Here is a 13,345-nt window from a genome sequence, read left to right as displayed (position 1 = left end):
CTCTTCAGTTAGTGTCCATAGAGATCTTTCTGGGAACCAAACAGATCTTTAGTACCTGGTTTTCTGCGTTTCAAAAGAGAATGATTTTAAGGCAATTTTTCAAAGGGTTGTGGACAGCAAATTGCTTATATTGGCTTCACTCTTTAATTACATTCGCTGTGAACACTCAAGTGTGCTAGGAGAAGCAGGGATCCCGGCGCACTAAGCAAACTTTCCATCTATAGGACTCACGGTTATTTTGAAGATATTGCCCATGGCCATGTGGTTCTTTTTAATCTGACAAATGGAAAATTCTATAAGTGTTTTGGAGACCAGGACACTGAAGAAGAAACTACATCTAGAGTGTTCTCTGGGCATCAGTAGAAATAATGAGTACACCCACTACAATTAAAGATTTAAGAGTATGTTAGGATACAATAGTAACTTATTATTCAAATTGGCTTCATGAAATACTAAGGTCAGCTGATATGTTGTGCCACAAGATATATAAATGTAAGTATACTCAGCTTTAAAACCCTTATTTTTTCTTCAGTCGACCAGAGTTTACTGACACTTTAGCAATCAACAAGGATGGCATCCCATTCTTGAAAAAATATCTGCAGAGAAACCTGTTGCAAACAATACGTATATTACAGAAGGGAGTAATGTTCTGATCATAACTGGATCCGAATATGAGCGGAAATAACCACGTACTTAAAACAGATTGCACTTTGTCAGATCATGGCCCAGATTGGTAAGTTACCCCTTCTACTTTATGATCACCAGTTGTGGTTGTACAAGAATGAACCCATCAGCTCTATATGGCTGTAAACCCAGCCTTGAACAGCTCGAGCCATCTCTCCAGCTCTAGGGCACACCTGCACGCGCACACACAGATGTGTGATCTCCAGTTGGTAGCGCTTGTTAGGAAGAATTAGGAAATGTGGCTTCGAAGGAGGAGTGTCACTCGGGGGTGATCTTGGGGCTTCAAAGCCTAAGCCCTTCCCAGTTAGTCCTCGCTCTGCCTCCAGTGTAAGGGTTGGACATACTCCAGCACCAGTGCCTGCCTATTGCCATGCTCCTACCTATGGTGCTCATAGACTTACCTTCTGGAACTGGAGCCCCTGTAAATGCCTTTCTTCTATAAATTCCTTGATCTTGGTGTTTTTGTGACAATAGAAAAGAACCAAAGACCCTAAATCCTGAGTAGCTGAATGTCTTTAGTGACCAAAGTGACCTTTTCCAAACATGACGGCATTGGGCAAGAAACTTTCCCCTTAACTTGAGGGATACCAAGACAATTTTGGGGGGGGGGAGACTGTCTGTCTCTCTGTCCATTGTGTAAATGTCTACCACCGCTCCAAGCATTGTACAGGCCCAACATAGCTCCATGTCTTCTAATAACTGGCTCCTGAGAACTGACCTCAGACTTCAGAAGCCAGGCATGGTAGCTCAAACCCATATCCAAGCAATGGGAGGTGAGAGGCAGGGGGATTAGAGGGCAGTGCATCCTCACTTACAGGTTTAGCCTGAAGCCCACCTGGGCTATAAGAGAACTTGCCTGTAAAGAATTAAGAGAGTGAGTGGGAAAGAGAAAGGGGTGGGTCTATTTCTTCTGTTATATCTTCAAACACCTGAGATTCTCTCTTCCTCTCTTGATTCTATTGGCGATGCTTGAGTCTAAAGTCCCTGTTTGCATATCAGATTTTCCATGTCCAGATTTCCTTAGTTATGGGTCTTTTTTGTATTGTTTCTGTTTTGATTTTCAGGTCTTGAATATTTTCCTTTACCTGTTTTGTTTTCTCTTGGTTTCTTTTGGGGGGATTATTGATGTCCTCAATTTTTGGCTGTCTTTTCCTCGATTTCTTTAAGGATTTTTTTTTCTCATTTCCACTTTAAAGACCTCTGTATCTTCACAAAGTTGTTTTTAAGGTTGTTTTCCTGTGTTTCCACTGCTATTGAAATATTCAGGCTTTGCTGTGGTAGGGTACCTGGGCTATAATGGTGCCATATTGACCTGACTGTTTTGATTTGGTTTACAACTGGTGTCTAGGTGTTTGGGTGATTATAGGTCTAGGTGCTGATTTCTGAATTATGTTGTTGGATAGATATTTGTTCCTTGGTTTCTGTTCTCTTTGATCTTCCGGTCTTTCTCGGCCTGGATATTCTATCTGGTGACATGGTCTCTGATCTAATAGGGAGTTTCTGTCCAAGTTGAGGGGTGGCTTTCTGGTGGCTGGCTTGACCTTTGGTGCAGCAGGGGGGTCTCTGTTCTTTTTACTGGTGTGCCCTGCACTGAGCAGTGGAAATCCCCTTCAGAGTTTGGGCATGGGGAGGGGGGGTGCTGTCCCTGGGGAGGCTGATGAAGTTGGAGGGCATGGGCAGTGAAATAGATCTCTGGGGATAGAATCTAGGGGTTGGGCAATTCAATTGGCAGGCAGATCACTCACCTATTCTGTCTGGTGTGGCCAGCACTCAAACAGCAGAAATCAGACACAGAGTAGGTCTTTGATGGATATTTGCTCATTGTCTGAATAGTGACGGTCAGGGTAGAAATGCTGGTTCCTGTCATCCCATGATCAGGTTCTTGGCTGTAGCTACTGTACTTGTTCCAGTGGCTAATCCTGAGTTCACTGTGCTGGGCACTTTGTTCTGCACTGTGTTTATTACCCTAAGCATGTCTTCTTTATATAACTGATACTCATCAATATAACGAGCATTATTGTCTCCAAATTGTAGTGAATAAACTAAAGCTCTGAGAGTTCTTTGTCAAGGATCTTAGCCTCTGAGAGGCAGTGCCCTGTTTCACACCCAGGCAGTATGACTCCAGGTCCTCCCCTAAGCTAGTACCTTTTATAGAAGACAGAAGCATAGCAAGTCACTCCTACGTCTTGGAGGAGTAGTTTTGTGTTTAGTTTTGTGACTTCTGGTCAAATTGTAGCTCTAGAGCCCCACTGTTTACTTTCAGCATATTTATTGTATGGCTGTAAAGTATTAGAACCTGCTCTAGTTTTGTATCCCTGCTGTGTGAGTGTGGTGTGTGTGTGTGTGCTCCTGCATGTATGTGTGCAGGTCCACACGCCCACATGGAAAGCTAGAGGATGGAGGTGTTGGATGTCACCCCTATCATGTGTGTGCTCCATGGATGATGTGTGTGTTCCATACATGTATGTGTGCAGGTCCACACGCCCACATGGATTAGCCTAGAGGAGGTTGGACGTCATCCTCTATCGTGCTTTGCCTCTTTGTCTTGGAATAAGGCCTCTCACTGAACCAGAGTTCACTGTTTTGACCTGGCTGGCTAGCCAGTGAGCTTCCGAATCTGCCTGTCTTTGCTCCCTGTGCTGGGGTTACATGCACTGGGTTTCCCAGCTTTGCATATGGGTGCAGGGCATTCAAATTCGGTTTCCATACATGTGGCTCCTATCTACTGGTCTCTCTCCAGCTCCTACTCTCTGCCTTTAAGCTAATGTAAAGACGCAAGTAAGTGTGAAGAGCCTACATCCTCAGAGCTCTGTGACCCTGACTCCCACACCTCTCGTCTGTGGCCACTTGGCCAGTCAGAGGAGAGGATGGAAAATGCCCCGTGAGAAGAGAGCGGGCTGCTGGCGCTGTTAGCACTTGTAGTCTAAGACCAGTCACCTGGTGTTTGTTTCCTTCCCTGTGGTCCTCATTCCTCAGCCAAACTCTGTTCTTCATCCTTCTTCTGCCCTAGATCCTGCACTAACCTTGTTTGCTTTCCTCCCATTACATCATTTTTAGCTGCACAGGGCTCTGTGAGATACATTTTTCATTCTGATGTGCTTAATTTTATCTTATGTTAGAACGATTTTCAATGTCACATTATGTTAAAGGATTGGTAACATAACTCATGTTTTTGGTTATATGTTTTATTTTCCTGCTTTGACAGTTTCTTCATGTTTTCATAGATACATTATTTGTATCTTACAGTGGTTTTTATCACTTTGACCCTCATACACATTTCCTTCAGATTTCTTCTATGAGCTTTACATGCATGCCTTCAACGTTTCTCGTTTGCCTGTTGTTTATCAGTTATCTCTGTGACCTCATCATTTATGAAGCTTCAAGTGATCTCTTTCTGATGTAGCTGAGCATCAGATCAAATGCTGCTATCCCTTTGGGTTTCTAATAAGCTTGTACGACAGGTCCAATTTCCCGTCTGAGAAAGGGGAGCTTAAGTGCCGGCTTATGCTCCATGACTCCACTACATCACTCTGCCCACCACACGGTCCCACCCTCAGAGCTGAAGCACAGTGTTGGTAGCGTCTGTTTCCTAAAACACTTCCGTTCCTCTGCCTTTTATTTCGCAGGCTCCTACGTTCCAGCAGAATACGCCTCCTTTAGAATTGCTGAGCAGATCTTTACGAGAATCAGCACTGATGATGATATTGAAACAAATTCATCACATTTATGAAAGAAATGAAGAAGGTAGCTGACAAACTCCCCCTGTATTAAAGGCATGTTAAGTATCCTGGCATCTAGAGTAGCCGGTGCACTTTAGAACCCGAGAGCCAGAGGGCAGTCAAAGACAGCTTCTTAGTGTGTCTTTAGGGAACCAGAAGCCAGTGTTTGGCAGAGAGTACAGCTCTAGAGGGCTAATGTGGGCTTACATGTTTCCGTGTGGAATAACTGACTTTTCCGAAGGCCGTGGCTGCTTTATATCAAAGTGACTGTTCTTCTTTGGCTGGGTTTTACTATTAGATACCATTGTGTTAGAAGACTTTAGGATTCCTTGTCTTTGCTTTGTAAACAGGGAGAGTGAGAATGCTCATTTCCCATCTGTTTCCTGATAGGAGCAAACACCGCTCTGTTTGAGGCTAGGGAAGTAAACAGAGTTCCGAGGACCTCTGCGTTTGGTATCTGCGTGTGTTATAGAAAATGGGTAAATAGCCGGGCGGTGGTGGCGCACGCCTTTAATCTCTGAGTTCGAGGCCAGCCTGGTCTACAAGAGCTAGTTCCAGGACAGGCTCTAGAAACCCTGTCTTGAAAAACCAAAAAAAAAAAAAAAAAAAAAAAAAAAAAAAATGGGTAAATAAACAGAATTGTGTAGCATGTATAGGATGCATGTGTGGATTCTAGCAATATTCTATGTGCATGAAGGTTATGTTTTATTTTTAATTCATTTTTGAGAAAGGGTTTCACTATATATAACCCTCCCAGACTGGCCACAAACTCACGGAGATCCACTTGCCTCTGCCTTTCCAAGTGCTGTCATCATAGCTGTGTGCCACTGTCCACCAGGAAGTGTGTCTCTTGACTAGATCCCTTGTTCCATAAAAAGCTACTACGCTATAATATGACGAAGTGGAATTCTGTATTTTTAAGAAAAGGGATGATATTCTCCAGAAGATTTCAATCAATTTAAGTTTTTTGTTGTTTGGTCATGGATTTTAAATTATTAAATCAGTGTATTTTTCTCAGTATCTTGTTCTGTTTTTAGCAAATCTAAGTAAGTTTTGGAGTAAATAAGTTTTGAATTGGTTTTCAACATTTTATGGTAGTGCTTGGTCATTTGTGGAGAAGAAAATGACCACTTTGTGTTTTATTTAAGCATTTAGTCCACTGCTTTGCTTCTCTGTGTTGTGGATGGCATTGTTTTGTTGTCTCATACATATGTTATATGTCTGCCTTTACACATGGTTATTTGGGTGGAATTATTAGTGATGAGATTTTCTGAAAGAAAAGCAGCGTGTTATTTTCTGCTCAGTAGGATACTCTATTAAAATACATTTCAAATAGATGTACTAATAAAGAGAACAATTTCGCTTGTTTTTAGGAGATTGGCGTCGATTTGGTTACAATAACTAGTATTAAAATTATGTCTTCCAGGTAGCGTATATTCTGCATAATGCTAATGATAAGTCACTCATATTAATTGATGAGCTTGGCAGAGGAACTAATACAGAAGAAGGCATTGGAATCTCTTACGCAGTCTGTGAGCATCTGCCTGAGCAAAAAGGTTTACCTCCCTGTTCATTCTAAACCGAGTGTCATATGTGTAACATGATTGGATCTTGTCAGCGCCTGCAGATAGCCTTATAAACAATTTTGGTTAGAAAATGCACACTGCATTTTTGTTTTATTTGTGTTGAAAGTAGAAATAATTACTATGGTGATACATGAACAACAAGGAGTAAAATGAGAATTACAAATAATGCAAAAGTCAGTTGGACTTTAATTTAACCAAATTGAATAGCAAAATATGAAGATATTTTCACAGTTGTTTCCACATATATAATGTCTGTGACATCATAGAACAGCATATGGAAACTGAACACAGGAAAATATGCATTACCTACTGAAAGAAAACAACATCCTTTAGAGAAAACAGGTTTTCACACAAATTATGTAAAAATTAATTTTGCAAAAAAAAGCAACAAAAATTAAGCTTGCTCTATTATCAATCTAATTTGGGAAATTATGGAATTATTTCTTAGATGATCACTCAAAATATACATAGATATGAGAAATATAAAAAACACATTCTCATGATTAAAATACTTAAAATGTCCATAAGGAGGGTTTTTTTTTTATCTTAAATAAGAGCTCCCCAGTGATAAACGTAAAAAATGAGGAACTATTCTAGTTAAATAAAGCTGTGGCAAGTCAGAAGTTGATGTTAATACACAGTATTTTATAATAGTGAGCAAGATGCATGTATACTTAACACAAAAAGGCAAATCAGCATTTGGGATGGTATTTGGATAGTCAGTCTGACTAACCACAAATTCTGGACATTGCCTGGACATTATTTGGAGAATGTCGTGTGGGTGTTCTAGAAAGTGAGCATCTGAACTGTAGACTGATGGGCATGGGCCCTGTGCAGTCCTGAGAGCCTGAGCAGATAGATCTCAAAGGCTGATTCTCCCCAGCACTGAAGAACTCATCTGGCTCCTGTTAGTCTACAACAACAACTCGAACACACCATTTCCCAATTGAAGCCTGGTAACATTCACAACTCCCGAGCCTTTAGCTTACCAACTGCTGGTTATAGAACTGTTAGCTGCTGTGATCATGAACCAAGTCTGTAACGAGTATGTGTGCATACACACACATGAGCACACATACATGGGCCCTGTGGGTCTGACTCTTCAAGGCCCTTAATGGATACAGTATCCATTCTGTGATATTCTGCAACACCTAAGAGTAGTTCTCTGTTACAGGATATTTGATTGCACTGTAAGCCCTTGCAATTTTGTTATTTACTGGAAAAACCTGTTTCTAGTTGTGATGCGTCTAACCCCTAGCACACACTTTTAATCTACGAGCTTTCATCTTGAATATTGTAAACAGGATTAAGAAAGTCAAGAGGCAGAGGCCAGCAACCAGTTGACAGGGATGAACTTTAGATTACTAAGAAAAACCATAGAGAGTGAGAGGGAGTCAGGAGGACAGATAGAGAGGCACAGGAAGTAGAAAGGAGGGACTTTGACTGGAGACTTGTTTGAGATGGTAGCAGAGAGGGGAGGCTTCTAGGACGATGGCAGAGAGGAAGTCAGGGGGTGCTTTTCTCTGCCTTCTTGAGCCAGCGGGCCTTCCACCCCAGCATCTGGCTTCTGAGTCTTTTTTAGTACAATCTTAAGGATTGAGATATTCTTTAAAAACTATACTCATCTTCTACAATGCTTTAAAATATCCTTTTTTAGTAGAAATTTAGACACTTGTGTTACTTCTTTAGATGCTTGCGGTTTGTTTTCTAATCTGAGCCAAATGCTTGGTGTCTAGCGCAATGCTTGCACTCTGTAGGCCCATAAAAAGTCATTTTGTGTTGAATAACTTAAAAGAGTTTATAAGTTTTGTTGTCGGTGTTGTTGGTTGTTGTTTGGGTGTGGTGTGTGCTGATAGGGATCTAATCCTGTGCCTGGACCATGGTACCCAGGTACTCAGAGCAGCATCCGCAACCCTTGATGCATAATTTTTAAGGACATTATTTTCAAATAGCCGTCGACTTCTAAGCCATGTAGAGGCTAATTAGTCACCAGTCTTGCTTTTTTATCAGTGCCCCTCCCTTGAGACTTGCTCCCCCAGATTGACTCCTCCCAAGAGCTGTGCTCAGGACCTCTCTCTAAGCCCCTCCTCTTAAAGGTCCCCTATATCCCTGTGGGGCCACCTGGAGGCTCAGGGGCCAGCAGTTCCCCTGTGCAGGACACACCCCAGCAGAACCCAAACCACAGGTCATGGATTTTGGAGACTTTCCATGCTTAATCATACATCAAATCTTTCCTTTCTTTGCTATTATCTTTGGTTGAGAAATTTTGCCAGCCAAATATTTAATTGTCTTTCTTTTGAGACAGAATCTTGCTATATAGTTCTACTTACTAGATGGCCTGTTATTCTCTGTGTAGCCCAAATTGGTCCCCAAACTCAGCAGTCCTCCTGCTTTAGCCTCTCTAGTGCCGGGATTTCAGGCAAGTTAATATTTAAATTTTAACCAACCTTCTATTAGTTTCTCATGTATGGTAACTTAAAATATAACCAGTCATTCATCTCTCCTTTCTTAGTAAGACTGAAAACTTTAGGGAATTTCTCCTTGGATTTAATCCTAGCACGAGAAAGAAAACAAGAAAGACAAACACAAAACAAAATCTTTGAAAGTTTAGATACCTAACATAACTGATTAATACCATGTTGCAATACCCCTTATAGGAGGGGGCTCAGGGGTGACATTTGTGAAATTTGGGGTAGTTCTGTGAGTATGTGGGCAGGAGAGCTTGTGGCCTCCTCTCAGTAAGTGACCACCTCCCCTCAGTAGCTTTATCTCTGGCCACCTGCATCTCTTCCCATGAATGCTGTGCACACACAAAGGAGAGTTAGTCTTCATTGGATTGTAAACTTTAAAACCCAGTCTCCAGAGTGTGGTTTCATTCCTGTGTTGTTGCGAAGCTAGTTGTAAACGGTAGCTAATGTGTTATGTTTAAATATTTAAAATAGATTTTCTAGATAATTTAATGTGCTAATACTCAGTCTGCTTTATGTTCTAGGCATTCACGCTCTTCACAACCCACTTCCTGGAGCTGTGTCACATAGACGCCCTGTATCTGAATGTAGAAAACATGCATTTTGAAGTTCAGCATGTAAAGAATACCTCAAGAAATAAAGATGCAATTTTGTATACGTACAAACTTTCCAGGGGACTCACAGAAGAAAAGAACTATGGTATTGCATATAGAATTTCCACGCAGATGTGAGAACAGTGCTGTCTCTTAAGAAAGCCCCTTTCATCTATTTGGCTGTCACTCATCCTTCCCAGAGTTTATGTGCTTTCTGAGGCTCTAATTTTTTTTTGTCAAACTTAGATTATATAGTTTATTCTCCTTGGTTTAATTTATATCAACTGAACTGAACCAGTAACCATAGAATCCTGGTGATGTATGAAAGCCCTATATGTATCGGCTTGTTAGGAGGTATAAGTTTTATTTTTAATTAATTAATTAATTTATTATGTATACAATATCCTGTCTGTATGTATGCCTGCAGATCAGAAGAGGGCACCAGACCCCATTACAGATGGTTGTGAGCCACCATGTGGTTGCTGGGAATTGAACTCAGGACCTTTGGAAGAGCAGGCAATGCTCTTAACCTCTGAACCATCTCTCCAGCCCAAGTATAACAGTTTTTTAAAAAGATTTGATTTTTATTTTATGTATATGAGTGTTCTACCTGCATGAATGTGTATGTACCCTCTGAATGGCTGGTTTACATGGTGGCCAGAAGAGAGTGTCGGGTTCTCTGGGACTGGAGTTAAAGACAGTTGTAAACCGCCATATGGGGGCTAGGCACTGAGCCTCAGTCCTCTGGCAGAGCAGACAGTGCTCTTAACCACTGAGCCATCTCTCCAGCCCCAGGATAACAGTTTATATTTATAAATTAATAATTGAAAATATTGTATTTCCTACACACTCATTGGCACAGTCATTTTGTTTTCAGTTTCAGGGTATTTTATAATTAAATTTAAAAATCTTAAAGTGGAATATACCAAACCATGGTATTCTCAACCCCCTGTCAGCTACTTTCTATGTAAATCATTGTGTAGCACGCACATTTCCAGGTTCTGGAAATTTCCACTTACCCATACATTGAACTCTCCAAAATTCATTTTCACTTATGGATGTGACTTCGTGAGAAAGAACAAAAGGCTGCTTTACTATTTAAAGTGGGGAACTGAACTGGCCAGCTTCCTTGCGTCACATGTGTAATCCTTGTTATTGTCAATTCCATTACCTATGAAATTGAAGGAGAAAGGGATGATTTATCCTGTGTATGGAGTCATCACGATCCAGTACATTGTCGTATGTTAGCCACTGTTTTGGTAAGCCTAGCAGTCGGTAATGTCTCCGTGAACAAGTGAGCAGCTTCTGTTACTTGTAAAACCATAGAGATAGTAAAGTGTTGACGCACATAGGAAGCCATGGAACTGCCTCTGCACAGGCTAGGACGGGTGGCTGACATTTGGGATTTGTGCATGGCAGTCATGGGGGAATTTTGGTCTGCTAGATCGCAGAGCACACAGCTGAGACTAGAGAGAAGTGATTTAAAGTCTGTTTTCTGTAATTTTAGGATTAAAAGCTGCAGAGGCCTCCTCACTTCCACCATCGATTGTTTTGGATGCCAGAGAGATCACAACACAAATTACAAAGCAAATTTTGGTAATAAATAAATAAATAAAATATGTACATAGAATAAGTAGATATGTCGATAGACAGACAGACAGACAGACAAGATGGCTAAAGTCTTTACATTTCCTTACTATAAGGCACACTTCATTGTAAAGAACGTGCATGCAATAGATGTAGCCGCTCTAGTAAGCCCTCCCCAGACCAAGGTCTGCGCATGCGCACACCCCGCGACTCTGTACTGACCCGACGTCACTCTCAGTGTCCTCGCACACGGACTCAGCCTCCCATGCATGCGTGTGTGTGAGCAAATGTGTGCTAAGCATAGTTCAGCATGCACAGGGAAGGGGAGCATTAGGTGAAGAGGAAAGATGGACCACAGGCAGAGGACACAGTCTCCAAAGGATAGAGTAGATGGTTTCCCTTGCTTTAAGTTATTTTAAAGATTAGATTGTTATAACTTTTCCTAGCAGATCAACTAGTAACAAACAAATTCTGTTCCTGTAATTGCTGCTAGCTGTATTTTGAGAAAGTCAATCTGTTTGAAATGTGCATCTAAAAAGCAGCCTGAAACACGTAAGGTTTTACTTTCAAAGCTCTTCTGCCCACTATCATGGATTAAAACCTCATTTTTCTTTATGAACTAAATATTCCTATTTTTAAATGATAAGTTATAGAAGGGTTATTTTGCTTTCAGTTTACATATTAATAGAAGTTAAGTTGGCTTCCTAAGAAACAGTAGATCAACATCACATATGTTGATTTAAAATTTGAAACCTTCTTTGTTTTATAGTGTTTCAAAAAAATTCAGTGTTGGATATATTCTGCAAGAATAGTTGTCTGTATTTCATTCTTTTTAAATTATTTTTTCTTTAGATTTTTGTTGGTTTGGTTGGGGACAGCAAGGTAGCTCAGGGTAGCCTGCAGCTCCAGGTCCTTCTGCCTCAGCCCCCCAAGTGCTGGGATTTGCAGCATATAAAGCACCAAGTTTGTCTTTCATTTTTCAGTGTCATTTCCTGCACTGCCTGTGGCTTCACTTGCCCAGCCGTCATTTGAATCCCTTCCTCAGCTGTGTGGACGTTGCTCTCGTTCTGAAGAAGCTCTCACTGCCTAACTCTCCACTTTCCACGTTGTTGCCAGACTCCAGTCACCAACCAGCTGGCCGCTAGTCTCTCGGGCTTTAGCTTTCCTAGTGCTGTTCAGAAGTGTTCAAGGCCGGCTCGTGCTATGCGCCGGCTGTAGACTGTATGTTCTAGCCTTACAGTGTAATGATGTCTTCCTGCTCACTGACCTGACTTCCTTAGGTAGCTTTGTCAAGACATTTCCATTTGTTCTGAGCATTTGATGCTCAGTTGCTGAAGATAATTTACTGACGTACATTAAAAGTAGCCAGGCAGTGGTGGCAGCACTCGGGAGGCTGAGGCAGATGGGTCTCTGTGAGTTCGAGGCCAGCCTGGTCTACAAGAGCTAGTTCCAGGACAGGCTCCAAAGCTACACAGAGAAACCCTGTCTTGAGAGGAAAAAACAAAACAAAACAAAAACAAAAGCAAAAAACCACCTTGCGGTCATCTTCATGAGTTGTTGGAATTCCCATATAGCCTGTAGTGTTCTTACACTCACCTTGTACCTCCCTTAGTTGTGCCTCCATATTCCCCATATACCATCTTTCTGGAGAAACAGTGTTTCAAATACTTTTCAGTAACATTTTTACCCTTTTGTTTTTCACTGAGACCCCACTCTCTTAGTTGCTTTTCCTTTCTTTTGCCTCCATGTTTTCTTTACTTGAGTTTCCTCTCTTCCAATTTGCTTAGTGCATTTTCACAGAAATCTTTGTGGTTCTTACAATTGCCTCTTTCCTCCTCTTCCTCAGTAGAGGGTCTTCTCTTCTCTGGTGACTAACACAGTCTGAAACTTGTCGACACTTTACTCAACTTCCTTTTAAGTTGCAACCAATCAGAAGTCACCTGTCCTCGTGCACCTCCCCTACCCCAACCACCTCCCCCACACACCGTGGTCCTTGCACTCCGCTCTGCTCCGGGCTGGCAGCTGTTGGTTATTTTCCTGGAAGGTTTGACTCTTGGGGGCCTTTCAGCTTCCCTCTCTCTTCTTCTCTAGGGTGTTTTCTTCCTCACTCAGTGTGTCTGGAAGGTATTTGTCCCCAGCTCCTTTCTGTATAATCTTCAGTGTTAGTAGTCTTTCTCCCACAGCTTCTGTTTTCAGTTCTGCTGACACTGAGTCTATATGTATTTTCTCCATATTTCCTTTAATATCTTTTAAAATGATTTTAAAAATTATTATATCTATTTATTTGTGTGTGGTACATTGGGGGGCATATGCCACGGTATGTATTTGAGTTTGTGTGTGTGTGTGTATGTGTGTGTGTGTGTATAGTAAGAGGACACCTAACAGAAGTGGTTTTCTCTGTGATGTGGGTTGAGTTGCCATCAGGCTTGGTGACAAACACCTTTACCTGTCGAGGCATCTTGCTAACCCTCCTTTAATATATTCATCTACTTTTAAATCAAAACTTGAAGTCTCATCTGTTAAGGAAACCTCCTGTCTGCTCACTTCCAAGTATCCCCAGCATAGCCGTATGTGACTCCTTCCTCACAAGCCCATCTCATTAAGACATTTGCTAACTCCTTGTCCTGACTCCTCCACGCTTTCTACCTTGTCTCCCAGTGCGTAGTTATGCCTAACCAGAAGCTGTCAGTCACTGCTTATCACGTTGA

General features: G+C 41.5%; 1 protein-coding gene across 1 annotated transcript in view; it reads left to right on the top strand.

Annotated features, from left to right (window-relative positions):
- The window catches only part of Msh4 (mutS homolog 4), a 35,561-nt gene that overhangs the window by 20,845 nt on the left and 1,371 nt on the right, over positions 1-13,345 (top strand). The window contains 8 exon segments of the mRNA XM_038311921.1: positions 533-561; positions 564-682; positions 685-733; positions 4,311-4,400; positions 4,403-4,428; positions 5,830-5,959; positions 8,965-9,156; positions 10,558-10,646. Coding sequence (XP_038167849.1) covers positions 533-561; positions 564-682; positions 685-733; positions 4,311-4,400; positions 4,403-4,428; positions 5,830-5,959; positions 8,965-9,156; positions 10,558-10,646 — 724 coding nt within the window.

Source organism: Arvicola amphibius, chromosome 14 (assembly GCF_903992535.2).
Source record: "Arvicola amphibius chromosome 14, mArvAmp1.2, whole genome shotgun sequence".
Lineage (NCBI taxonomy): Eukaryota > Metazoa > Chordata > Mammalia > Rodentia > Cricetidae > Arvicola > Arvicola amphibius.
The sequence above is the reverse complement of the archived record's forward strand: the minus strand, read 5'-3'. Positions and strand labels throughout refer to the sequence as shown.